At 34.9% G+C, this 25,037-nt stretch overlaps 1 protein-coding gene across 9 annotated transcripts in view; it reads left to right on the forward strand.

Moving 5' to 3' along the window:
- The window catches only part of CCDC15 (coiled-coil domain containing 15), a 61,129-nt gene extending 36,660 nt beyond the window's left edge, over positions 1 to 24,469 (forward strand). For 4 of the 9 annotated variants that reach the window (XM_036930271.2, XM_036930274.2, XM_036930275.2 and 1 more), the window contains 3 exons: positions 21,742 to 21,921; positions 22,218 to 22,366; positions 23,563 to 24,469. In XM_036930271.2, coding sequence (XP_036786166.2) covers positions 21,742 to 21,921; positions 22,218 to 22,366; positions 23,563 to 23,684 — 451 coding nt within the window. In that variant the 3' untranslated portion in view covers positions 23,685 to 24,469. Of the gene's footprint in view, positions 1 to 2; positions 5,009 to 9,590; positions 9,672 to 21,741; positions 21,922 to 22,217; positions 22,367 to 23,562 lie in introns of those variants that run through there. The other 5 variants (XR_005033526.2, XM_057490338.1, XR_008993190.1 and 2 more) reach the window with 5 other exon arrangements.
- The last annotated feature ends 568 nt before the right edge of the window (positions 24,470 to 25,037 follow it).

The following is a 25,037-nucleotide window of genomic DNA, read 5'->3' on the forward strand; positions in this document are numbered from 1 at the left end:
AGGTCTGAGAGTGATTCTGCATTTATTCTGCCAACATTAACTTGGCATCTTCCATATACTGGCACTGTCCTAGGCACAGGTAATACAAAGAAAAATACAATGTAATTCTTTTACTTGAAGAACCTTATAATCTATGGTGGATGGGGGAACAATTGCATGCAAACAAGTAATATAATTATTATAATAGAACCAATAGGTATAGAATCTCTGGGAACACAGAAGAAGGTTTATTGATTCCCTCTGGAGAACAGATAAATTATTACATTTCATTTGGGCCTAGATGGATAAGTGTGCTGGAGAAGCAGATAAGGATGGTGAAGTAGAGGAATCAAAACTGAGTTAGGATGGAAGGAAATAATAATTTTAATGTAGAGTTTCATAATTTACAATGGCTTTCATATATTACCTTGTTTAGTACTCCTTATCAATAAATCATTTATGGAGAGGCTACCACATGCCAGACACTGTAATATATGGTGAGAACATAAAATTTGAATGTGTGGCAGGAGAGTGGTTCATAGCACAGGTTTAGAAGCAAATAGTCTTAGGACTGAATTGGACACTTACTAGCTGTGTAACCTCAAACACGTTCCTATACCTCTGAGGCTCAATATCCTTAATTATAAAATGAGGATTATAATGCCATCTTCTAGGTTGTTGATAACATTAAATGGAGATATATATGTAAAGTATTTAATATTGTATCTGGCATTTAATAAAATGACAGTAAATAGTAGCTATTACTTCCGTGGTAGTGATGGTGATGATGGTAAATAGGATGAGCACCAAGAGAGGCCAGACAAAAAGGCAAATGAAAAAAATAATGCTACATGAAAAGTGAGGCAGGAATGGTCTACGGAGGTCAAGAAAGGCTTTATAGATGAGTTAATACTCAAAGTGGGTCTTGAAGGGTGAATTGGAATTTTCTGGATGGTCAAGGAACTTGTATGAATGTATAAGGTATGTCTGGGAAACAAGGTGAAAACTTAGGGTTGCTAAACTGGTGGGAATGAAGTGGCAAAGGGGTATAACAAAGCTGTTGAAATATTTTAAGGCATAAGTCTTATGATCTGATTTGTGTTTTAGAAAGATTACTCAGCAGAATACAGAATGGTCTGAAAGGGACAGAAAACTAAGGCAAAGGGTTTAGTTAAAAAGTTATTGTAGTAGTTGAGGTAGGAGGTGAGGAGGACATTGGGAACAGAGAGGCATATATTTAATAAAATTAAAGAAGTAAAATCCATAGGACGTAATGATCAATTGGGTTTGGTGTTGAGAAAGGAGTCAAGGGTAATTTCTAATGTTCTTGGAAAACTGAATGAGTGGTAATACCATTAACATAGATGGGAAATGCCTAAAAAAAACAGAGTTGGCAGAATGCTAGTGAGTTCAGTTTTGGACATTGAGTTCGAGAAGCCTGTGGACTATTAAGGGAAGGCTGACATACACACATTTGGAAATAAGGAACTAGATTTCTTGGAACAATGGGAGCAAAGACTTCTTTAGGAATTTTCAGTATGAATATGGACCAATCACAGGGCTACCTCTTGGGGACAGAGAATTAAGCAGAGCTTTTGTTGGTGTTCAGGAACTGAATTAACAAAATTGAAGACTTGAGGGGTCTCAAAAAGTTTATTAGTTTTCTTCTCAAGATATTTGCCAAAGTCTAAATTTGTGTAGGAAAGAAAGCTGAAGGGCTAAGTTGAAAACTTCTGGGAAGCAGAAATGTTCTATAGTCTTGTGGTGCTGAGGAGATGCAGAGTTCAGGACCCACCGAGGTGAGGCAGTGGAGCAAGGATCCAAGGAATATACCAGGCTTTCAGTTGAAAGCTTTGGAGAGTTATATTCCAAGAAGATGGTCTAACCAGCTGTAGACCAAGTGGACCTAAAACATTGCTCAAACCACAAAGCAGCCTTGATTCTGCTGAGTGCCTGACTGGATTAAGGTGATGAATCTGTACTCTCTGCCTAGCAGAGAAAAGGGTGAACCTTTTTTAGTCAAAAATAACATCATTTGGAGCCTCTAAAAATTTTAACAATTTTCAGCATTCAATCAAAATTTCTTGGCATGTCAGATAGAACCTGATGACTAAAAGACAGGCAAGAGAAAAAAGAGGCAACAGAAGCAGACTCAAAAGTGACACAGACATTAGTGTTAGCAGGCAAGTACTTTAAAAAGATTTATATACTTATGCAGATATAGGGGGAAAATGGACAAAAATAAATGAAAAAAATAAGAGAATTTCACCAGAGAACTGGAAATTATAAAATAAAGTAGAAAGTGTGAATTGAACAGTATAAAATAGGAACTCAATAAATACACAATGAGCTACCACTTCATATTCATTAGAATAGCTTAAAAAAAAAAAAAACCAAACCAAAAATAACAACAGTACCAGATATTGGCAAGGATGTAGATTAGCTGTAACTCATGTGTTGATGGTTAAAGTGGAAAAAAGTGCAACCACTTTAGAAAACTGTTATTATTTTGTGTAAGCATACACCCACCCTGTGACCTAGCCATTTTACCGCTAGATATGTCCTCCTGAAAAATGAAAACATTTATAACAGTGGCAGAATATATTATTTCCAAGTGCCCATGGCACATTTACCAAAATTGATCATATCCTGGGTCATTTTTCAGAGTATGTTCTCTGATTATAATGATACTAAGCTAGAAGTCAATAAGCAGTACATTTTTAAAGAATTCTGGGTCAAAGGTAAAATTACACTGGAAATTAGGAAATACTTTGAAGAGAATCATAATGATGATAAAACATACCAAAACTTATCAGGTGCATCTAAACCAGTGCTTAGAGGGAATGTTAGAGCAGCTCTGCCTAATTGCAATTACCAGAAAAAGTAAAAAGGCTAAATTCAATGTTTTAACTTTCCATCTTATTCTAGAAAAATAGCAAATCAAGCTAGAAGAAGGATGTCGCAGAGCAGAAATCAATGAAATAGAAAAATGCACAGTGGAGAAAATCAACAAAGCCAAAAACTGGTTCTTTGAGAATTTATTTTTGCCAGGGACGTGCCACTTTTACTAATCAGTAAAAAGAAAAGAGAGAAAACACAAGTTACCAATATTAGGAATGAAAAAGGAGCCATTACTACAGAACCTAGAGACATTAAATGATAATAAGAGAACTTTGTGGACAACTCTACACTAAAAATTTTGATCATTTCGGTAAGACAAACTCCTTTAAAAATGAAAAACTGAAAATGGATGCAAGAAGAAATACAAATCTGAATAATCCTTATCACTTAAGGAATTAAATAGTAAAAATCTTAGCAAAAAGAAAAATTCAGTCTCTGATGTCTTCATTCCAAATATTCAAAGAAAATAGTAACACTAAGTTTTAAATAAACTATTTTGGACAATAGAAAACAGGGAATACTTCTCAAATGACTGCAGAGGCCAGCTTAAATAGGAAAGCAACATTACAGACCAATTTCTTTCATGAACATAAATGTAAAAATTCCAAGAAAAAAGATTAGCCTTTGAGGGGCACTGCTACAAGCCCCGGTTCTTGGAGCTTCTGCTAGAGCCTCCGCCTCCTGCCTGAGGACAGGTTCTTAAACACCCCTGAACTTCTCCCAACCTGTGGACCGAGTGGAGACAAACCTCTGTGCAACGATAATGATGATGGAAAAAATAAGTACACATTCCAAGATGTTTAAGAATTGTCTTTGGATGGTGAAAATAAATCATTGTTTTTTAATTCTTCATTTCCTAATTTTTCAAATTTCTCATCATTAGTATATTTGACTTCAGGAGCCTCAGCAGTATCTGCTTTGTAAGGGGCCCCTTGCTGCTCAATATCCTGTTTATTTTGCAATAGAGAGTAAAGGACTTAAGAAATGTTTATGTGGTGATCCACTAGTGAGAATGCTTTTCCTGTGAGGTGTTTAATAGTTCCTTTGGTACGTTTTTATTCTCACATGCTTTTTTGCCCCCTTGTGATATATTAAGTGTTGTCCTGAAAGCAGCTTGACAAAAACTGTTGCAGTGGAACTATGTGTTATGTATTTTGGATTAAGGTAGAAGAGGCTTGGAAAAATCCTCATGAAGTTGTCTAGAGTACCCTTTATGCAGGATTCTATTTAAATATCTCAAGAATTTTTTCTGTTCTTAATGTTCTTTAGGACTGTAATTATATAATCTCCCTGGATAACAATTTTAGTATCTCAGGAAGTTCATTCTTAATATCTAGACCAGATTTGTCTTTCTATAACCTAGTCGTTTAGCCATGATTATGGTCTGATATGCATCAAAAAAAACTTTCAATTCTATAATACCCATATATAAGCATGTTACAGACTCGTCAACAAAGATAGAATGAAAATTTAGGTCAGTTCCTTTAACTGCAGCCGAGACATCCCTGCTGTGGGTATTTTATGTATAACCTAAATCTTCTTATGACATGCCTACCACATGGCATAGTCAGTGGGAAATTCTCCTTTAGCTATACCCCTGACCTTCTTTGAAAGCTTTTCTGCTTCAGGCTTTTGTTTTATTGCCTTTTTTCTCACTGGATAATCTTTCTCTTCTTGGATTTATATTCTTGACCCCAGAAAAAATATAAGGTCCCTGTCATACAGATGCTATCAGAAAATTCAATCTGTTATTGTTGATAGTTTGCAAATAATTAAAATTCTTTTTTTGCTCTTCCCCTATTGCATAAGCTAAATCATGTATGCCTTTGCACGGAGGTTATATGATTTAATGCAAAGACAAAACTACTTCAGCAGCATTCTAAATAAAAATACATCTGCTCTCTAAACAGTAATAGATAATAACTGCCTTCCCTCACTCAGTTGTTATAAGGATCAAATGATACGTTTCATTCATGCATTTAGAAGATATTTATTGAACAGCTATTAATTAGTAGATATGATGCTAGACATAGTGGTGCAAAAAATGAAAGATACGATCTTATTCTTTAAGGATCTTACTAGAAAGATTTCATTGACTAACGTAGAAGCAGATAAATGATAATTATAATACTATATATTAAGTATTACAAGACAATGTAACATGTAGTTTAAAACATGGGGAGATATATGTTTAAGTTCCAGTTTTACTATCTACCGTCTAAATGATTTTAGGAAAGTTAGGTCTATAAGCCGCAGTTTCTTCTCTATGAGACAAGGATAATAAAGGTATATACCTCATAAAATTCCTTTGAGGATTAAATGAGGTAACATGTAAATGTGCTTATAATACAGGACCTGGCACATAGTATGTACTCAATAAATGTTAGTTGCCAAATATTTAAGGGGAAAAAACTAAGTTTTACATAAAATATTCCAGAGAATGGAAGATGGAATATTCCTAAGTAACTATAGTTGCCTGTGTAACCTTGATACTAACTTGACAAGGACATTGCAAGAAAGCGGTGTTACAGACTAATTTCTCTAATCAGCATAAATGTAAAAATGTCAAATTAAAGATCCTCAAATCTCAAGTAAAATAAAAGATATTCATAAAGTAAAATGTATCTTCTAATGTCATTGGAAGAAAATTACAAGAATATATGGGAGCGCAGAGACTGTGTTTTGAACCCCAAATTGGGGATATGGTATGGTATAGCAGAAGGACAGGGAAGACTTCCTGGTCTGAATTTTGAAGAATTAGAAGCAGTAGTATGAGACAAAATCAAAATTTGATTGGGGAAAAGGGTGGATGGGAATTATAGGCAAAAGGAACAGCATTGTAAATGCTGTGACTCATGTGAGAATATGACCCTTCTAAATGGATGTGATTGGAGTTAAAGGAATGGCAAGAGGTAACCTTTAAGAAATAAAGATAAGGCCTTAAAGGGCTTTATATATCATGAGAAGGAATTTGGATTTTATCCTGAAAACAGGAGGCATTTAGAAGGATTATGGAGAATAGATAAGATGTTAGAATTATTGAAGTGATATACTTAGAAGATGAGAGGTGAAATTAATTAAAAAATATATTATTATTATATACTAAGTCCTTACTGTATGTCTGGTGCTTTACACAGATTATCATCTCATTTAATTGATATATAATTCTGCAGGGTAGTTGTACATACCAAGTATTTACAGTGTACCTGGCATAATGTTGAGTGTTTTAGAGCTATTAGCTCATTTGCTCACTTCATAACCCTATAAAGTAAATTTTTTCTTCTTTTCATTTTACAGATGAGAAAGTGAGCCATAGAAAGGTTAAGTAATTTGCCTAAGATTAAGATCACACTTAGCAATAGCAGAACTAGGATTCAACCCCAGATTTGACTCCATCAGTAACCTCTTAGAAGTCTGTGACATGGCCTTTCATGTAAGTCAGGGCCAGGGAAGGAATGAGGAAGAGACAGTTTTAAGAGCATAAGAGATAAAATTATCAAGGTTTTGTATAGGAGAATGCAAGGTAAAATCCTATGTTTATGGCTTGGGTCCCTAGATAAATAAACTATAAGACAGATGTGCCAGGAAGGAGGTAGAGGTGGAGAGAGTAAGTTTAGTTTGAAGCATACTAGGTTTGAGGTGCTTAAAGAAAACCCAGGTAGAGAGTTCAATAGGAACTATTAAGGTATTTTTAGTAATGACTTCAGAAATCACCGAGGAAGAATTCTATCAGAGTCAGGAAACAGGGAGACAGAGAGAAAGGTTGAACAGAAAACAGGATCAGCAGGTAAAGATTTAGACCATGCTAGATTAGACCTTTAATCCTGTTGCGGTAAAGAGGAAGATTTCTTCCACCAATTTGAGAGGTTATTTTTCTAACCCCTGAAATAAACCTGTTTCTAAATCTTAGAAGCAGAATTCCTTTTATTTGAAAGTATTGGTGTTGGCAAATTTCTGATTGTCCAAGAAGAAAGAATTCATAGAGCCAAAAAGCCTTCATATTTTAACTTTGTGGTGTGGCCTTATACGAAACATGACTAAAAGAAGAGTTTTTAAATTGTTGGAATTATAAGGGTATATTTTTAATGCAGTTTTCTTATGATACCCCCTTTTTTTCTGGATTCTCTTCAAAATGTAATTTTTGACATTTACTCTTAGTTGTGTAAGGTTATGGTACCTTAGCTCTTAGTTTACTGGTATAAAGAATAATTGATACAGAGTATTATACCAGCTACTAAGCTTTTTCTGTTGTCATTCACTTGGCTCCATTTGCTACAGTCAGTGTAGCAAGTTTACAAACCTATTTGTGGTGTTTCATATTCTTGTTTTCATTTACTGAAAGTCTGACACTGGTTTCAGGATACCTTTTAGTATAACCAAAGAACCACTAAAACGGCATTCATGTCAGTGCTTTGGGACAAATCAATATATTGACATGATGATTTCTTACCTCATTTAGTTTCTGTTGTGTATTATTAACTAGATATATTTACACGAAGAGACCTTAAAGACATCAGAGAAGAATAAAAACTTGTTCATAGAATTAATTGTATCAACCTTTTAGCTTTTTAGTTTTACCATTTTATTATTTTATAATCCTTTCTGAAATCCTTTCTGAAATTGCAGTAGTTTTCAACCTGAGAATTACACCAAAGCTGTGGACTCTTTTCCCAGAAAATACCTCTGAGACACTCATAGGGAAATATCAGATTGGCAGGTAGCTAAATAGGCTTGGATCTCAGGGGAATGAATGGTCTGTGATGGAGCTGTAGCTTTGCTCCCTGGAATCTCTTTTGCTGCCTTGGTTACAGTATTGCCACCCTCGAGAATGTTATATGCTAGATGGATTAAATGACCTGTAGGCCACCATTGACTTAGAGCTGTTTCTGTGGAGTGATTGAAAGCTGTATTGGATGAGGATCAGGGAATAGAGACAAAGTCTTGACAAGTGTTTAAAGATGTATGGTTGTGAGGAGCTAGTGGGAAAAGCTAGGGGTAGAAGGGAAGGGGCTGAGGCCATCATTTCTAGTAATTGTCCTATTACCAAGGTCTAAGGTGCCAACATTTGAAAAACAATGCTGACATGGTTATGGTACCTTAGCTCTTAGTTTACTGGTATAAAGAATAATTGATAACGGAGAATTATAACAACTAATAAGCTTTTTCTGTTGTTATTCACTTGGCTCCATTTAAATTTTACCATTAAAAAACTTCAGTTTGATTCATTATCTATAGAAAAATCTTTTCCCATTTGCCTTTTTCACATGCTAAGGAATTAGCGAACTAAACAAATACAAATGTCCTTAAAATACTTTTCTTTACTGACTTTCTTTGGAAAAAGATCTCTGTGTATGTAGATCCCTAGCCAAGAACACTTTGATCTTAGTGTCTTTTAACTTTTGTACTCTTTGAATCTTTCCTTTTCATTCTTCTGCTTACTTCACACGATATTCTAGGAGAGCAAGGCAACATATTTTAAAGTCAGTCACTAGGAGTATGTGCCTATTTTGGCCTTTCCGCATTACCTTTCTCACATTCCTAGTACACTGCCTTGTATGCCTTCACTGATACAAACACATCACTCTCTGCTCAAGTTGCACTAATGAGATTTCTTGCCTTTACCTTTTTCCAACTTTATATTGCATTTGAGTTTGAATGATACCATAAAAGCTATGTTTATGTTCTATACTCTTCGAGGAATCCTTGTTTTAGACCTACAGTAATAGCTCAGGAAAGAATGGCAAGTATGGAAGAACGGTTGTAAGAAAATCCTTTGCTTAAATGGCCTTGTCACCCTTCTAGAGATGGCCAGCAAATAGCTGTCAGAATCTGGCAGGACTTAGTTCCATATACAACTCTTGTACTTTTCCAGTGCTTGATCTTTCAGCCTTTGTAGGACAGCTTCCTGGTTTTTAATATATACTTGTGTTAATCTAACTAAAAGGAAGGACGTAATTCCTCTGGAGTTAAAAGGCTGCCACAAATGAATAGAAGCCCAGACTTTTCAGCATTCTATGGTTTATTGAAGAGGCATGAGTGTGAATTGGCCTCATTCTACTCTTCAGAAAACAATAGTTCATTTGTTTCAAAGTAATTTTTAGCAACTGATGTAATCAGCACATGTTTGTAAGTGCTAGTCTTGAATCAGTCATATTTCTTAACAAAAGCTCTTGACTTAGGTTTTCTGATGATTTTCTCAATGAGCTACTCATTTACTCTCTACTTGAAGGTGGGTTATTTAAGTATAATTGATGTTCAGTAAACTGCACATATTTGAAGTATAGACTTTAATGTTTTTACATACGTGCACATGCAACCACTACCACAGTCAAGACAGTGAACATATCTACCCCCCACTCCCCAAAATTTCCTCATGCCCCGATAGCCTTTTCTTCCTGCCTCCCCCTGCTCCCTTTTCCCCAGGCATTCACTGGTTGCTTTGTGTCACTAAGTTTGCAGTTTCTGGAATCACAACATGTACTCTTGTGCCTAGCTCCTTTTACTCAGCCTAATTACTTTGAGGTTCATCCTTGTTTCAAGAACTCACTGTTGTTACCAAATAGTAATCCATTGTATGGATATACTACAGTTTGTTTATCCATTTAGAGGTTGATGGACTTTTGAGTTGTCTCTAGATTTGGGCTATTACAGTTAAAGCTGCAATGAACATTCATGTACAGTCTTTGGAAATATGTTATTTCTTATCTTAGGTAAATTCCTGGAAGTGGAATGGCTGGATCATCTTCACTAGCAATTTGTATGGTCATTTTTCATTTTAGCCATTTGAATAGGTATGTAATATTATCTCATTTTATGGTTCTAGTTTGCATTTTCTGAATGGCTAAAGATGTTGAGCATCTTTTCAAGTATTTTTTTTACCATCTGTTTTATCCTTTTTGGTAAACCGTCTTTTCTAAGCCAAATTGTTTCATTGACTTATTGTCTTACTGTTGAATTTTAAGAGTTCTTTAATACAATCTGGATGTAAGTCCTTTATCAGATGTATTGTTTACAGAGATATTCTTCTAGTCTATGTCATGTCATTTCATCTTAACATTGTGTCCTTTATAGAGCAAATATTTTAAAATTTGAAGATTACCTGTATTTCAATTTCTTCTTTTGTAGACTGTGCTTTAGGTGTCATATTTAAGAAATTGTTGCCTGACCCACAGTCACAAATTTTCATTTTTTTATAGACAGGTTATCATTTTAGGTTTTGATCCCTTTTGAGTTAATTTTCATATGTGATATGAAGTTTATTTTTTGCATGTGGATATCCATTTGTTGAAAAGGTTATCCTTTTTCTACAGCATTGCCTTTAAATGTTTGTCAAAAATCAATTTTCCGACAAACAATAAAAGATTGATAAATTTGATTTAATCAAAATTAAAAACCACCAGTAAAGTGGAAAAACAACTACAGAACAGAAGACAATATTTACAAATAATGTATCTGGTAACAGATTGTATTCAGAATATATAAAGAACTCTTACAACTCAATAATAAAAGACAACCTAGTTAAAGGGGAGACAAAGGGTTTAAATAGACATTTTTCTCTGGAAAATGTGCAAATAGCTACAAGCACATGAAAAGATGCTCAATATCATCAGTTATTTGTAAAAGCAAATCAAAACCACACTGAGATATCACTTAAAACACACGAATAGCTATAGTAAAAAATATAAATAAGAAGTGCTGATAAGAATGTAGGGAAATTAGAATTACCACACATTGTTGGTGGGAAATATAAAATGGTACAGTCACTTTGGAAAACAATTTAGTAATTCTTCAAAAGGTTAAACATAGATTTACCATATGACTCAGTAGTTCCACTCCTGAGTAATATACCTAAGAACTGAAAATGTACTTCCATACAACAATGTACACAAATGTTCATACCAGCATTATTCATAAAAGCCAAGAAGTGGAAGCATATCAAATGTCCCCAAACTGAAGAATAGGTAAGTAAAATGTGGTAATATCTATACAATAGAATATCAGCAGGAAGAAGGAATGAAGTACCAATAATGCTACAATGTGAATAGTCTTTGAAAATATTATGCCAGGTGAGAGAATCTCATCACAAAAAGCCAGATACTGTATGATCTAATTTATATGAAATGTCTAAAACAGGCAATTCTACAGAGACAGAAAAATTAGTGGTTCTCTAGGGTCAGGGAAGGGGAATTGGGGTGGGGTGGGGAAGGGGTGAAAAGTGACTAATGAGTATAAGGTTTCTTTTGGGGTGATGGAAATGTTCTCAAATTACGTTATGATGCTGGTGAACTTTATGGTGTACAAATTATATCTCAGTAAAAATGTTTACAAAGTGAACTATCCCTGTATGTGTGCATTTATTTCTGGACTTTCTCTTCTGTTCCACTGATCTGTTTATCTTAATGCTAATATCACGCTTAGTAGTATGGTTTATAATACTTCAATAAATCTCAGCCCCATTTTCACTGCTGCCCCTTCTGTTGGTCCCTGAAGATAGTTCCTCAGACCCAGTCTGCATGGAGGTTTTGTGGAGAAACACTGGGGATGGCTAAAAAAGTCAGATAGCATTAGCCCTCCAGTTTTTTCCCCAGAGTTGTGTTGGCCATTATCTAGGCCCTTTGTATTTCTATATAAACTTCAAAATCAGTTTGTCAATTTCTACAGAAAAAGCCTCCTTGGATTTTAATTGAGACTGTGTTGAGTCTATAAATAACTTGGGGAGAATTTACATCTTAATGATATAGAGTCTTCCATAAACAAGGTATAGTGCTCCACCTACTTAGCAATTGTTTAATTTTTCTCAAAGTTTTCAGTGGGTAGGTCTTACACATCTTATACCAGATCTATCCCTAAGCATTTCATATTTTTGATACTATTGTATATGGCATTTTAAAAAATTTCAGTTTCTGATTTTTTTGTTGCTAGTATAAGAAGGTGCACAATTGATTTTTAGATATGAATCTTTTACCTTGAAACCTTACTAAACTCACTTATTAATTCCATTGTGTTATTTTTGCATGATGATCATGTCATCTTCAAACAAAGACAGTTTTACTTTTTCCTTTAAATCTGAATGTCTTATTTCTCTGTCTTGCCTGATCACATTGGCTAAAGCCTCCAACACAATGTCAAATAAAAGTGAAAAGTTTTAGAAAACAGAGTGGACAATCCCTGATCTTAGAAAGCATTTAGCCTTTTACCACTAAGTGTGCTGTTAGTTTTAGTTTTTTCATAGATGCTAATTATCAGACTGAGGAGGTTCTTTTGAGAATTTCAATCAGGAATGGATGTTGAATTTTACCAAATTTTTTTTCTCTAATGAGATGACCATGTAGTTTTTCTTTTTTTGGCTTAATATGGTAAATAATATTGACTTTTGAATGTCAAATTAACCCTGTGTTCTTGGGGTAAACCCCACTTGTGATTATTATTCTCTTAATATGTTGTTCGATTTAAATTTACTAAAATTTTTGTTTAAAATTTACATCTATGTTCTAAGAAGTACTGGCTTGTACAGTTCTTGTAATATCTTTGACTGGTTTTGGTTTCATTGTAACGCTGGCTTCATAGAATGAGGTGGGTGTCCCTCCAGTTTTAGGGGGAGAGTTTATATAGAATTGGTATTAGTTCTTCCTTAAGTGTTTGGTAGAATTTGCCAGTGAATGCATTTGATACTAGACTTTTCATTGAAGAAAAATGCTTAATAACAGTTTCAGTCTTAATAGACACAGGACTATTCAGATTCAGGTTATCTACTTTTTTCTTGAATAAGCTTTACTAGTTTGTGTCTTTCTATGCATTTGTCATTTTTATCTAAATTGTCAAATTAATTGGCATAAAATTATTCTTTGTATTCTCTTACTATCCTTTTGATATCTATAGAATCTTTATGTGATAGCACCTCTGTTATTTTTTTATTTTTGATCTTAGTAATCTGTATGTTCTCTTTTTTGTGTGATAATCTCAAGATTTATCAATTTTATTGATCTTCTCAAAGACCCAGCTTTTGGTTTCATTAATTTTTTCTTTTTTTCTGTTCCTTACTTTGATTTATGCTTCAACCTTTATTTTCTTCTGCTTACTTTAAAGGCACAATTTCTTCTCTTTTTAATTTCTTAAAGTAGAAGATTAGGTCATTTATTTGATACCTTTCTTCTCTTATGTAGGCATTTAGTGCAATAAATTTTAAATAGTCTTTAGCAGCATCTGATAACTTCATTTTCATTCAGCTCAAAATATCTTCTAATTTCCCCTTTTTTTCTTCTTTTATCATGGGTTCTTAGAAGTGTATTACTTAATTTCCAAATATTTGAAGATATTCCAACCATCTTTCTGTTACTGATTTCTAATTTAATTCCATTGTGGTCTGAGAATAGTATGCTGTGTATGTCTTGAATCCTTTTGAATTGATTGACACTTGTTTAATGGTGTAGATATGGTTTATCTTGGTCAATGTTCTACATTCAATAACTTAACATTAGAATAATATGTATTCTGTTGTTCCATAAATGTGTATTTTGCTATTCTGTAAATATTGAGTGTTTTACAAATTCACATTAGGTCAAGTTGGTTGATGATACTGGTCAATTCTATATCCTTGCCATTTTTATACCCACTTATTCTATCAGTAATTGAGAGATGGATGTTGAAATCTCTTCCTGTAACTGTGGATTTGTCATATTTCCTTGCAGTTCCATCAGCCTTTGTTTCATGTATTTTGAAGCTCTGTTATTAGATGCATAAATATTTGGGATTGTTGTGTCAATTACAGTTGGCTCTGTAATTATGAAGTAATCTCTGATAATTTTGTTTTCTCTGAAATCTACAATGTCTGTTATTAATATAGCCACTCTAGACATTTTTAACTAGTGCTAACATGATGTTATCATTTTCCATTCTTTTATTTTTAACCTATGTTCCTTTATATTTAAAGTACATTTCTTGTCAGTAGCATTTAGTTGGTCCTTGAGTTTTTGTCGGATCTGAGAATCTCTGCCTTTTAATGTGGATGTTTAGACCATTTTCCTTTAATGTGATTATTGGTAAAGTTTGATGTAAGTATATCATCTTGCTATTTGTTTTCTGTTCCATTTGTTGTTTGCTCCCTTTTTTCTTTTTTTTCCTTTTAAATTACTTTTATATTTTTATGATTCCATTTGATCTCTTTTTTGGCATATTAGCTATAACATTTGTTGTTACTGGTTGTGCTAGTGTTTATAGTATACATGTCATAACTTTTCACAGTCTGCCTTCAAATGATATTAAATTTCTTCATGTATAGTATAAATATCATAGTATTAGAATCTTGCAGTAATATACAGATGGTCCCCAATTTTACAGTGGTTCAATTTATGGTTTTCAACTTCAGAATGGTGCAAAAATGACACATATTCAGTAGAAACAGTACTTCAAATTTTGAATTTTGATCTTTCTCCAGGCTACTAATATGTGGTACAATATTTTCTTGTATGCTGGGCAGCTGCAGTGAGCAGCAGCTCCTAGTCAGCCATGCTATCTTGAGGATGAACAACTGGTAACCTTACAACCATTCTGTACCCATACGACCATCTTGTTTTTCACTTTCAGAACAGTATTCAATAAATTTAAATGAGATATTCAGCAATTTATTATAGAATAGACATGTGTTAGATGATTTTTTTCCCAACTGTAGGCTCAAAGTGTTCTGAGCATGTTTAAGGTAGGGTAGGCTAAGATGTGATGTTTGGAAGGTTAGGTGTACTAAATACATTTTTGACTTAACAGTACTTTCAACTTAGGAATGTAACCCTATTGTAATTCTAGGAAGGTCTGTACTTCGATTTCTCCCATCCCAACCTTTATGCTATTGTTTTCATGCATTTTACTTGTATATATAAAATCCATTATTCAGACAACACAAACAAATAAAAGGCATCCAAATTGGTAAGGAAGAAGTTAAACTGTCACTGTTTGCAGATGACATGATATTATACATAGAAAACCCTAAAGACTCCATCAAAAAACTATTAGAACTAATATCTGAAATTCAACAAAGTGACAGGATACAAAATTAATACACAGAAATCTGTTGCATTCATATATATTAACAACAAATTAACAGAGAAATCAGGAAAACAGTTCCATTTACAGTTGCATCAAAAAGCATAAAATACCTAGGAATAAACCTAACCAAGGAGGTCTATACTCTGAAAATGAAGACACTTATGAGAGAAATTAAAGAAGACACCAGTAAATGCAAATACATACTGTGCTCTGAATAGGATAGGAAGAATTAATATTGTCAAAATGGCCATCCTGCCTACAGCAATTTACAGATTCAGTGCAATCCCTATCAAAATACCAACAACATTCTTCAATGAACTAGAACAAATAGTTCTAAAATTCATATAGTGCCACAAAAGACCCCAAATAACCAAAGCAATCCTGAGAAGGAAGAACAAAGCTGGGGGTTTATGCTCCCTAACTTAAAGCTCTACTACAAAGCTGTAGTAATGAAAACAATTTTGTACTGCCACAAGAACAGACCCATAAATCAATGGAACAGAATAGAAAGCCCAGATATAAACCCACACAAATATGGCCAATTAATATATGGTAATGGAGCCATGAATATACAATGGGGAAAAGACAGCCTTTTCAACAACTGATATTGGCAGAACTAGACAGCTACAGTTAAGAGAATGAAACTGGATTATTGTCTAACTCCATACACAATAATAAACTCAAAATGGATCAAAGACCTGAATGTAAGTCATAAAACCTTAAAACTCATAGAAGAAAATGTGGGCAAAAATCTCTTGAATATAATAAACATGAGCAACTTTCCCCTGAACGTATCTCCTCAGGCAAGGGAAACTAAATAAAAAATGAACAAGTGGGACTATATGAAACTAAAAAGCTTCTGTACAGCAAAGGACACCATCAGTAGAACAAAAAGGCATCCTACAGTATGGGAGAATATATTCATAAATGACTTATCTGATAAGGGGTTAATGTCCAAAATACATAAATAACTCATATGCCTCAACACCCAAAAAACAAATAACCCGATTAAAAAATGGGCGGAGGATCTGAACAGACACATCTCCAAAGAAGAAATTTGGATGGCCAGCAGGCATGTGAAAAGATGCTCCACATTGCTAATCATCATAGAAATGCAAATTAAAACAACAGTGAGATACCACCTCACACCAGTTAGGATGGCCAACATTCAAAAGACAAGAAACAACAAATGCTGGTGAGAATGCAGAGAAAGGGGAAGCCTCCTACACTGTTGGTGGGAGTGTAAATTGGTTCAACCATTGTGGAAAGCAGTATGGAGGTTCCTCAAAAAACTAAAAATAGAAATCCCATTTGACCTAGTGATTCCACTCCTAGGAATTTACCTGAAGGAAACAAGATCCCTGATTCAAAAAGGCATATGCACCCCTATGTTTATCGTGGCACTATTTACAATAGCCAATATATGGAAGCAACCTGTGTCCATCAGTAAATGAATGGATAAAGAAGAGGTGGTATGTATACCCAATGGGGTATTATTCAGCCATAAAAAGAAAAGAAATCCTCCCATTTGCAACAACATGGATGCAGCTAGAATATATTATGCTCAGTGAAATAAGCCAGGTGAAGAAAGGCAAATACCAAATGACTTCACTCATTTATGGAATATAAAAAGAAAGCTAAACTGAAGGACCGAAATAGCAGCGGACTCATAGGCTCAGAGAAAGAACTAGTGGTTACCAAAGGGGAGGCTGGGTCCAGAGGGAGAAGGGGATTAAGGGGCACTATAATTTGCAATCACAATATAGGTAGGTCACAGGGAAGGCAGTAAAGCATGGAGAAGACAAGTAATGACTCTACAGCATCTTACTATGCTGATGGCAGTGATGGCAGTGGGGAGTGGTGAGGACTTGATAATAGGAGTGAATGTTGAAACCACAATGTTGTTCATATGACACCTTCATAAGATTGTATATCAATAACACTTAAAAAAAGATTATAAAAAATGATTTTTTCTGTTAGAACAGTCTATTATTATTTAAAGAGGTCTAAATAATAAGAAAAATGTTACATGTATTACCTAAAGTATCATTTTGCTCTTGCTTGAAAGACAGCCTTTAACATTTCTTATAGTTGTGGGTATACTGGGGTTTCAACTTTTGTATGTCTATAAGCAACTTCATTTCATTTTTTCTCTTTTCCCCATTTATTTATTTTTTTGGTGGTAAAAAATATGTAACATGAAGTTGGCCATTGTAACCATTTTTAAGCATACAGTTCAGTAATGTTAATAAATAAGTTATATTTACATTGTTGTGAAATAAATCTCTGGAACTTTTTCATCTTGCAAATCTGAAACTCTATGCCCATTAAGCAACAACTTCCCTTTGCCCCCAACCTCAGCCTCTGGTAATTACCATTCTACTTTCTGTTTCTATGAATTTGACTACTTTAGAGCCTCATAAAAGCATAATCATACTGTATTTGTCTTTTTTGTGACTGGCTTATTTGGCTTAGCATAATGTCCTTACGGATCATCCATATTATAGCTTGTGACAGGATTTCTTTCCTTTTTAAGTCTGATTAATGTTGATATTCTATTGTATGTGTATACCACATTTTGTTTGTCCCTTTCTCTGTAGATGAACACTAGGGTTGCTCCCACCTCTTGGCTAGTGTGAATTAGTGCTGCAGTGAACATGGATGTGCAGATATGTTTTCAAGACACTGCTAGCGATTATTTTGGTTATATATCAGAAGAGGGATTGCCAGATCATCTGGTAGTTCTATTTTTAATTTCTTGGGGAGCCTCCATACTGTTTTCCATAGTGGTTGCACCAATTTAATCCCAGCACAAGGGTTCTAATTTCTCAATCCTTGTCAACACTGGTAATTTTCTGTTTATTTGATAGTGGGGTGTGAGGTGGTATCTCATTAAGGTTTTGGTTTACATTTTCCTAATGAGTAGTGATGTTAAGCACCTTTTAATATGCTTGTTGGTTGGTTATAGATCTTTCAAGAAATCTCTATTCAAGTTCTTTACCCAATTTTTCTTGAATTATTTACTTTTTTGTGCTCTTTTAACTTTTTTGGATTATTTTTTCTGTGGTTTTAGATCATTTGTATTGTTATACTTTCAGATTTAGTTTTGCAATATTTAATCTGCTAGTCATCTAACAGTGTACGTTTTATAAAGATTTTGTTTTATAGAGCAGTTTTAGGTTCACAGCAAAATTGGGAGGAAGCTACAGCAATTTCCCATATAATTCCTGCCCCCTGACATTCAGAGGCTTTTCCATTATCAACACCCCCAGCCCAGTGTGGTGCATTTGTTACAAACGATGACCCTACATTGACACATCATTATCACCCAAAGTCCATAGTTTACATTAAGTGTTGTACCTTTATGGGTTTGGACAAATGTATAATGACATGTATCCATCATTATATTGCCAGACAGAATAGTTTTACTGCCCTAAAAGTCTTCTGTGCTCTGCCTATACATCCCTCTTCCCCCCACCCTCCCAATTTTTGGCAACCACTGATCTTTTCGCTGTTTCCATTGTTTGCCATTTCCAGAATGTCATATAGTTGGAATCATACAATATATAGCCTTTTCAAACTGGCTTCTTTCACTTAGTAATACACATTTAATTTCCTCCACATCTCTCTCTTCATGTCTTGGTAGCTCTTTTCTTCTTAGCACTGAATAATACTCCATTGCCTGGAGGTACCGCTTTGCTTGTCCATTCACCTCCTAAAGAACATTTTGGTTTCCTCCAAGATACAGCATTTAGAAACTAAAATGTTATAAACATTCATGTGCTGGTTTTGTGTAGACATAAGTTTTTAATTCCTTTGGGTAAATACCGAGTAGCATGATTGCTGGACATATGGTAAGAGTATGTTTAGAAAGGTGGCTGTGCCATTTTGCATTTCTACCAGCAAAGAATGAAGGTTCTTGTTGCTCCACATCTTTGTCAGCATTTGATATTGTCAGTGTTTTAGATTCTGGCCATGCTAGTAGGTGTGCAGTGGTATCATCGCTGTTTTAATTTGTATTTTTCTCATGGCATAGGATGTGAATCATCTTTTCATATACTTATTTGCTCTCTGTATATCTTTGCTGAGATGTCTCTTCAGGTCTTTGGCCCATTTTTAAATTAGGTTTGTTTTCTTATTGTTGAGTTTTAAGAGTTCTTTGTATATTTTGAATAACAATCCTTTATCAGATGTGTCTTGCAGATATTTTCTACTGGTCTGTGGCTTATCTTCTCATTCTTTTGACAGTGTCTTTTGAAGAGCTGAAGTTTTTAATTTTAATGGAGTCCAGCTTATCAATTTTTTTTTTTATGGACCTTGCCTTTAGTATTGTATCCAGAAAGTCATCACTATACCCAAGATAGTCTGGATTTTCTCCTAATGTATCCTTTAGGAGTTTTATAGTTTTATATTTTACATTTAGCTCTATGGCCTGTTTTGAGTTAATTATTGTGAGGGGTTAAGGTCTGTGTCTGGATCTATTTTTTTTTTTGCACATGCATGTTCAGTTGTTCCCTTACCAGTTGTTGAAAAGCCTATCTTTGCTCCATTGTATTGCCTCTGCTCCTTTGTCAAAGATCAGTATATTTATGTGGGTCTATTCCTGGGCTCTCTGTTCTGTTTTATTGTTCTTTTGTCTGTTCTTTAACCAATTACCACACTGTCTTGATTACTGCTAACTTTGTGGTGAGTCTTGAAGTCAAGTAGTGTCTGTCCTCCAACATCTTCAATATTGAGTTGGCTATTCTGGGAATTTTGCCTCTCCATATAAACTTCAGAATGAAATTGTCAACATCCATAAAATAATTTGCTGGGATTTTTATTGGGATCGCATTGAATCTATAGATCAGGTTGGGAAGAACATAGATAATCATGTTACGTGGGAACAAAGACAGTTTTATTTATTCCTTTCCAATTTGTACACCTTTTATCTCTTATTTTTGCTTTATTGCATTAGCTAGGACTTTCTAATACTGTGTTGAGAAGGAGTGGTGAGAGGGGACATCCTTACCTTGTTCCTGATACTAGTGGCATAGTGTCTAGTTTCTCACCTTTGAGGATGATGTTAGCTGTAGATTTTTTGTAGACATTCTTTATCAGGTTAGGAGGTTCCCCTTTATTCCTTGTTTACTGAGAGTTTTTATCATAAATGGTGTTGGATTTTGTCAAATGCTTTTTCTGCATCTATTGATAGGATCATGTGATTTTTCTTATTTAGCCTGTTAATGTGATAGATTACATCAACTAATTTTTTTTCATGTTGAACCAGCCTTGCATTCCTGGGATAAATCCCTCTTGGTCATCGCATGTAATTCTTTTTATACATTGTTGGACTTAATTTGCTAATATTTTTGAGGATTTTTGCCTTTATGTTCATGAGAAATACTGGTCTGTAGTTTTATTTTCTTGTATTATCTTTGCCTGCTTTTGGAATTAAGGTAGTGCTGGCCTCTATCATGAGGTTAAGAAATATTGCTTCAGTTTCTATCCTCTGAACAAAGTTGTAGAGAATTGGTATAATTTGTCCTTGGTGAACCCATATTGTCTGGTGCTTTCTGTTTTGGAAAGTTAACTAGTGATTCCATTTCTTTAGTAGATAGAGGCTTATTCTCCAGTGTATTTTTTTCTCAGAAATTGTTTTCTTGAGAAATTTTATTTCAATCTTTTTTATATCTTACGCTTTTGAACTTGTAGAATGTAATAACAGTTTTAATGTCCTGTGTTAATTCTAGTAACTATCAGTTCTAGGTTGATTTTGTTTGATTATTCTCTTCATTATGAGGTGTTTTCCTGCACCTTTGTATGCCTGTTAATCTTTGATTAGATGTTCAACATTGTGAATTCTACCTTGTTGGCTGCTGGATATTTTTGTATTTTTATAAATATTCCTGAGCTTTGTTTTGAGATGCAGTTAGGTTACTTTGGGGCTTTGCTTTCACAGTTTGTTAGGTGTGGCTGGGGCAGTGCTCAGTGTAGGACTAATCATTATTCCACACTACTGAGATAAGATCTTCCTGAAAACTCTACCCAGTGCCTGACCAGCCAAGTCTGACTGGTGGGAACAGGCACTATTCCCTGCTGTGTGAGCGCAGGCACTGTTCCTTGTTACCCTGTTGGATGGCTCTGTCTTTAGCCTCAGGTCATTTCCTCACATACATGTGCAGTGCTGTGCAGTATATTAGGAGACCCTTTGCAGATCTCTGGGGTTCTGTTTCTGAGCAGCTCTCTCCTCTATCCTATTCTGTCTTATGATCTGTAGCTGCCTTTGTGTCCCTGCACTTTCAGCTCCATCTCCTCAACTCAGGGAGCCCACCAGGCTCTACCTCAACTCCCCTGCCCTGTGCTGCTGCCCAGAAACCTTCAAGTCAGTAAGCTCTGGCAGTCACTTCATTTGTTTTCCATCTGCCAGAGATCACAGTTTTTTGTTGCCTGATGTCCAGAGTCTGAAAAATCATTGTTTTTTGTTTTTTGTCTTGTTAGTTGATTTGATTATTTATTTCTTTGTCTGTTTAAGGTGGGAGGGCAGATCTGGTCCCTTTTACAACATTTTTGCTAAAAGCAGAAGTCCTGCCTACCCAAGAAAGCTCTTGCATGTGTCCTTACAGAACCAGTGGTCATTCCATCTGAGAGGCCATGTACATACATGAGCTGCAGGATAAAGTCAAGCCAGCCAGCAGGAATGTTTGAGACTATTCTAGAGGTGTTAAACTGATTGCCTTGACTCTCTTGTTTCTGGGAATTTCTTTAGTTATTTGGAGGTAGAAGCTAATTCTTAGTAATAATTTTGTGAAATTCCTAGTCATATCATGATTTTATTCTCAGAATTAAGAAAAAGAAAGAGCAACAACATCATGCTGAAGAGCAGAGGATATTAAGAGTGAACTTGCAAGAAGAGCTGTGTTCAGGGGAGAATATGAGTGATAAATTAGCCCAGCTACAACTTGAGGAAATGAAAGGAGCCAGAGAAAAACAGCAACAACAGAAAGACAAGGAATACCAGAGGTGCTCGGAAATGTTTTGCATGAACTTCTCCCTCTGGAGGGGACTTGTTATGCATCAGTGTTCTCATTTTCCTTACAAGAGAGCTGACTGTGTCTTTTCTTGCTTTTGGGGGTACAGACTTCTTGCCTTGGGGAGGGCATTACAGTTTTCCCGTGGTGCTCCCCAGTACAAAGTGGAAGAGTTGAGGCACAAAGATATGAAATAGTTTAAACAGTTAAAGCTGGGAGTAAAATAAGGACTCATGCTCATCGCCTTCCTAGTGATTCTCTTTTCCTGATCATGCTGTATTTTTATAGATACGTAGAAGCTTTGAGAGTCCAGATCCAGGAGAAAATGCGGCTGTACAATGTCACGTTACCTGCACTGTGCTGCTGTGGTCCTGGTTTTTGGGATGCCCATCCTGACTCCTGTGCCAACAATTGTATTTTCTATAAAAACCACAGAGGTAAGTTTCTTGAAGAAATGGTTGGAGCCTGGTAGCTACTAAAAAAAACAACAACAAAAGTAGTAATAATATTAAATTAGCATTTATTGAGTGCTTACTGTATATCAGAGACTGTTATAACCCCTTTACAAAACAAGTCTGATTCAGTAAAAATAATTACAGTGAGTTATATTTCTCTTTGAGGCCTGTTACCTTCCTGTCTGCCTTTGTACTGGGGATGTTCCCAGCTCGCTCTGCCATACAGACCTGGGTTCCAAGTCTTCTTGGAAATGAAGAATATTAGTTTGCCTTTTATAGCCATTCAAGTTAGGCTTCTGTGCAGTTGAATTTCCTGCTATCCAAATACTTTAAAGTTATCTAGCACAGATTTATTACCATGTATGTCCACATTATTCTATCAGGGGGCACTGAGGAAAATGATTCGGACCAGTATAAACTCTATTTTATCAGAAATCCCAGCTAGAAAAAAAATGGAGTCCTTTCTGTTCTCACTAGTGTTTCTGTTTCCTGCCCATTCTTAAATGTATTGATTACATAGTAATAAGATTATTTATGCTGCATACATACAGTGAAAATACTGTCAGCATTTATATTCCTAGTGCCCCATCTGTGTGATGTGAGTTTATCAGTTATGATAAACTATGAGTCATATTTTTTTAAAAAATCATGCCATTCCCCTGTCCTGAAATGAGTTTGACGTGATAGTAAAAAATGCATGGCATATTTGACATATGAACTGTCTGGCCCCAAGTGACACTCCGGCCTCATCAAATTTGCTAACCCAAGACATGTCATTTTCTTACACCTTGTGCACCTCACTCACTCATTTCACTGCTTTGAATGCCTCCCTCCCTTTATTCTTATTTATCCTTTAAGTCCATCTCAAATATTACTATTTACAAAAATCTTTTCTACCCTACTAGATTGTTCTTCATTCCAAACTTCATTCTGTGACGACATTTTGTATGTGTCTCTGGTTTGGAAGTATTACAGTGCAATTTCACTATTTTTGTGTCCATCCTCTCCATGATCATTTCTTTCCCCATGGAGTGTTTGGCATGCAGTAAGTACTCAATAAATGTTTATTCAGTGGATAAAGTTTGTACTGGGTAGAGAAGCAGTGCTGAGAGGGAGGGGACTGGGAGAGTCGTTTAAAATCTGGCTTCATTCATCACTATGCAAACCTTTATTTGCAGCATATATGCGGGCACTACATTCAGTCATCAATTCCTGTGATATCCCTGAGGAGAGCTCAGCTCTTCGAGTCGCCATTCTCAATTTTGCTTCTGCACACAGACGGAGTTTGAAAAATCCATAATAAGAATTTGAAATCAACCGTATTTCAGCCTGCACTTAAACAACCCTGGGAGATTATTTAGGAAAAGCTGTTAAAGTGCATAAAACATGCAGTGTAGAAAGAAGAAAGAGACTGTCCCACCTAACAGCTATCTCTATAATTAGACTGTTTGAATTTCCACTTGGGAGCAAGATTGAAAGTTGACTTCTAAACTTGTCACTTTGCTGTAAAGCATATGGAGCCTATTATTTTAAAGATGATCAGTCAGACAAGTAATATTTTTCTTACTTTACTATGTTCTGATCAGAGGAGAGCATAAGAAATCTTTTGAGATTATCTCACTTATTGACTTTCTAAAACTGTCTTTGAATCTTGTCAAAATTGAATGTCTGAATGAAACAAAAGATGATGATGAAATGAGTTTCTGATCATCAGTGGCCATCTGTATTGCTGTTATCTTTCCTAGTTGTGGATAACAGATGAGAAGAGTTGAAATGATAGATTTTTTATCTTAAAATTTTTCTCTCCTTTTTAAAAATTTATTACCTTTCCCCATTCAGTGACACTGGGCATGAAACTTTTTAATTTTATAATTGTTTATTGCAAAAAAAACAAAAGGCAAATAACCCCTCTAGCCCTCTGTCTTTTGAGCATCTTCTGTGTGAAATAATTTTGAATGACATTTCAAAAAGTGAATCTGAAGTCAAAATGAATAGGGTCTTGCCTTATTTCCCTATCTTTACAAAATCTGGTGAATGGTACACCTACAGAGCAGATGAAATAAAAATTGCTATTGTTAATGTAAATTTATTGTTCTTTTTCTTTTTTTTTTAATTGAGATATAATTGACATACACTGTTGTATTAATTTCAGATGTACAACATAAGGATTTGATATTTGGCTACATTGTGAAATGATCACCACAATAAATCCAGTAACCATCTGTCCCCCTATTTTACAAAATTAATACATTATTGACTATTTCCCCATGCTATATATTAATCCCCATGACTTACTCATTTTATAACTGGTAGTTTCTACTTCTTGAACCTTTTTCACCTATTTCACCTATTTCACCATCCCCACCCCCAACCCACTTCCCCTGGCAACCACATTCTGTTCTCTATATTTATTGAGTCTGAGTTTTGTTTGTTTGTTTGTTTTAGATTACACATATAAGTGAAATCATGTTATTTCTCTCTCTCTGTCTGATATATTTCACTTAGTGTAATGCCTTCAAGGTCCATCTTGTTGCAGATCACAAGATTTCATTCCTTTTTATGGCTGAGTAGTAATCCATTGTATGTGTATATATTTTTATTGCATATATATATTGTATCTTCTTAATCCTTTCAGCCATTGATAGACACTTAG

This window comes from Manis pentadactyla, chromosome 13, assembly GCF_030020395.1.
Source record: "Manis pentadactyla isolate mManPen7 chromosome 13, mManPen7.hap1, whole genome shotgun sequence".
NCBI classification, from domain to species: domain Eukaryota; kingdom Metazoa; phylum Chordata; class Mammalia; order Pholidota; family Manidae; genus Manis; species Manis pentadactyla.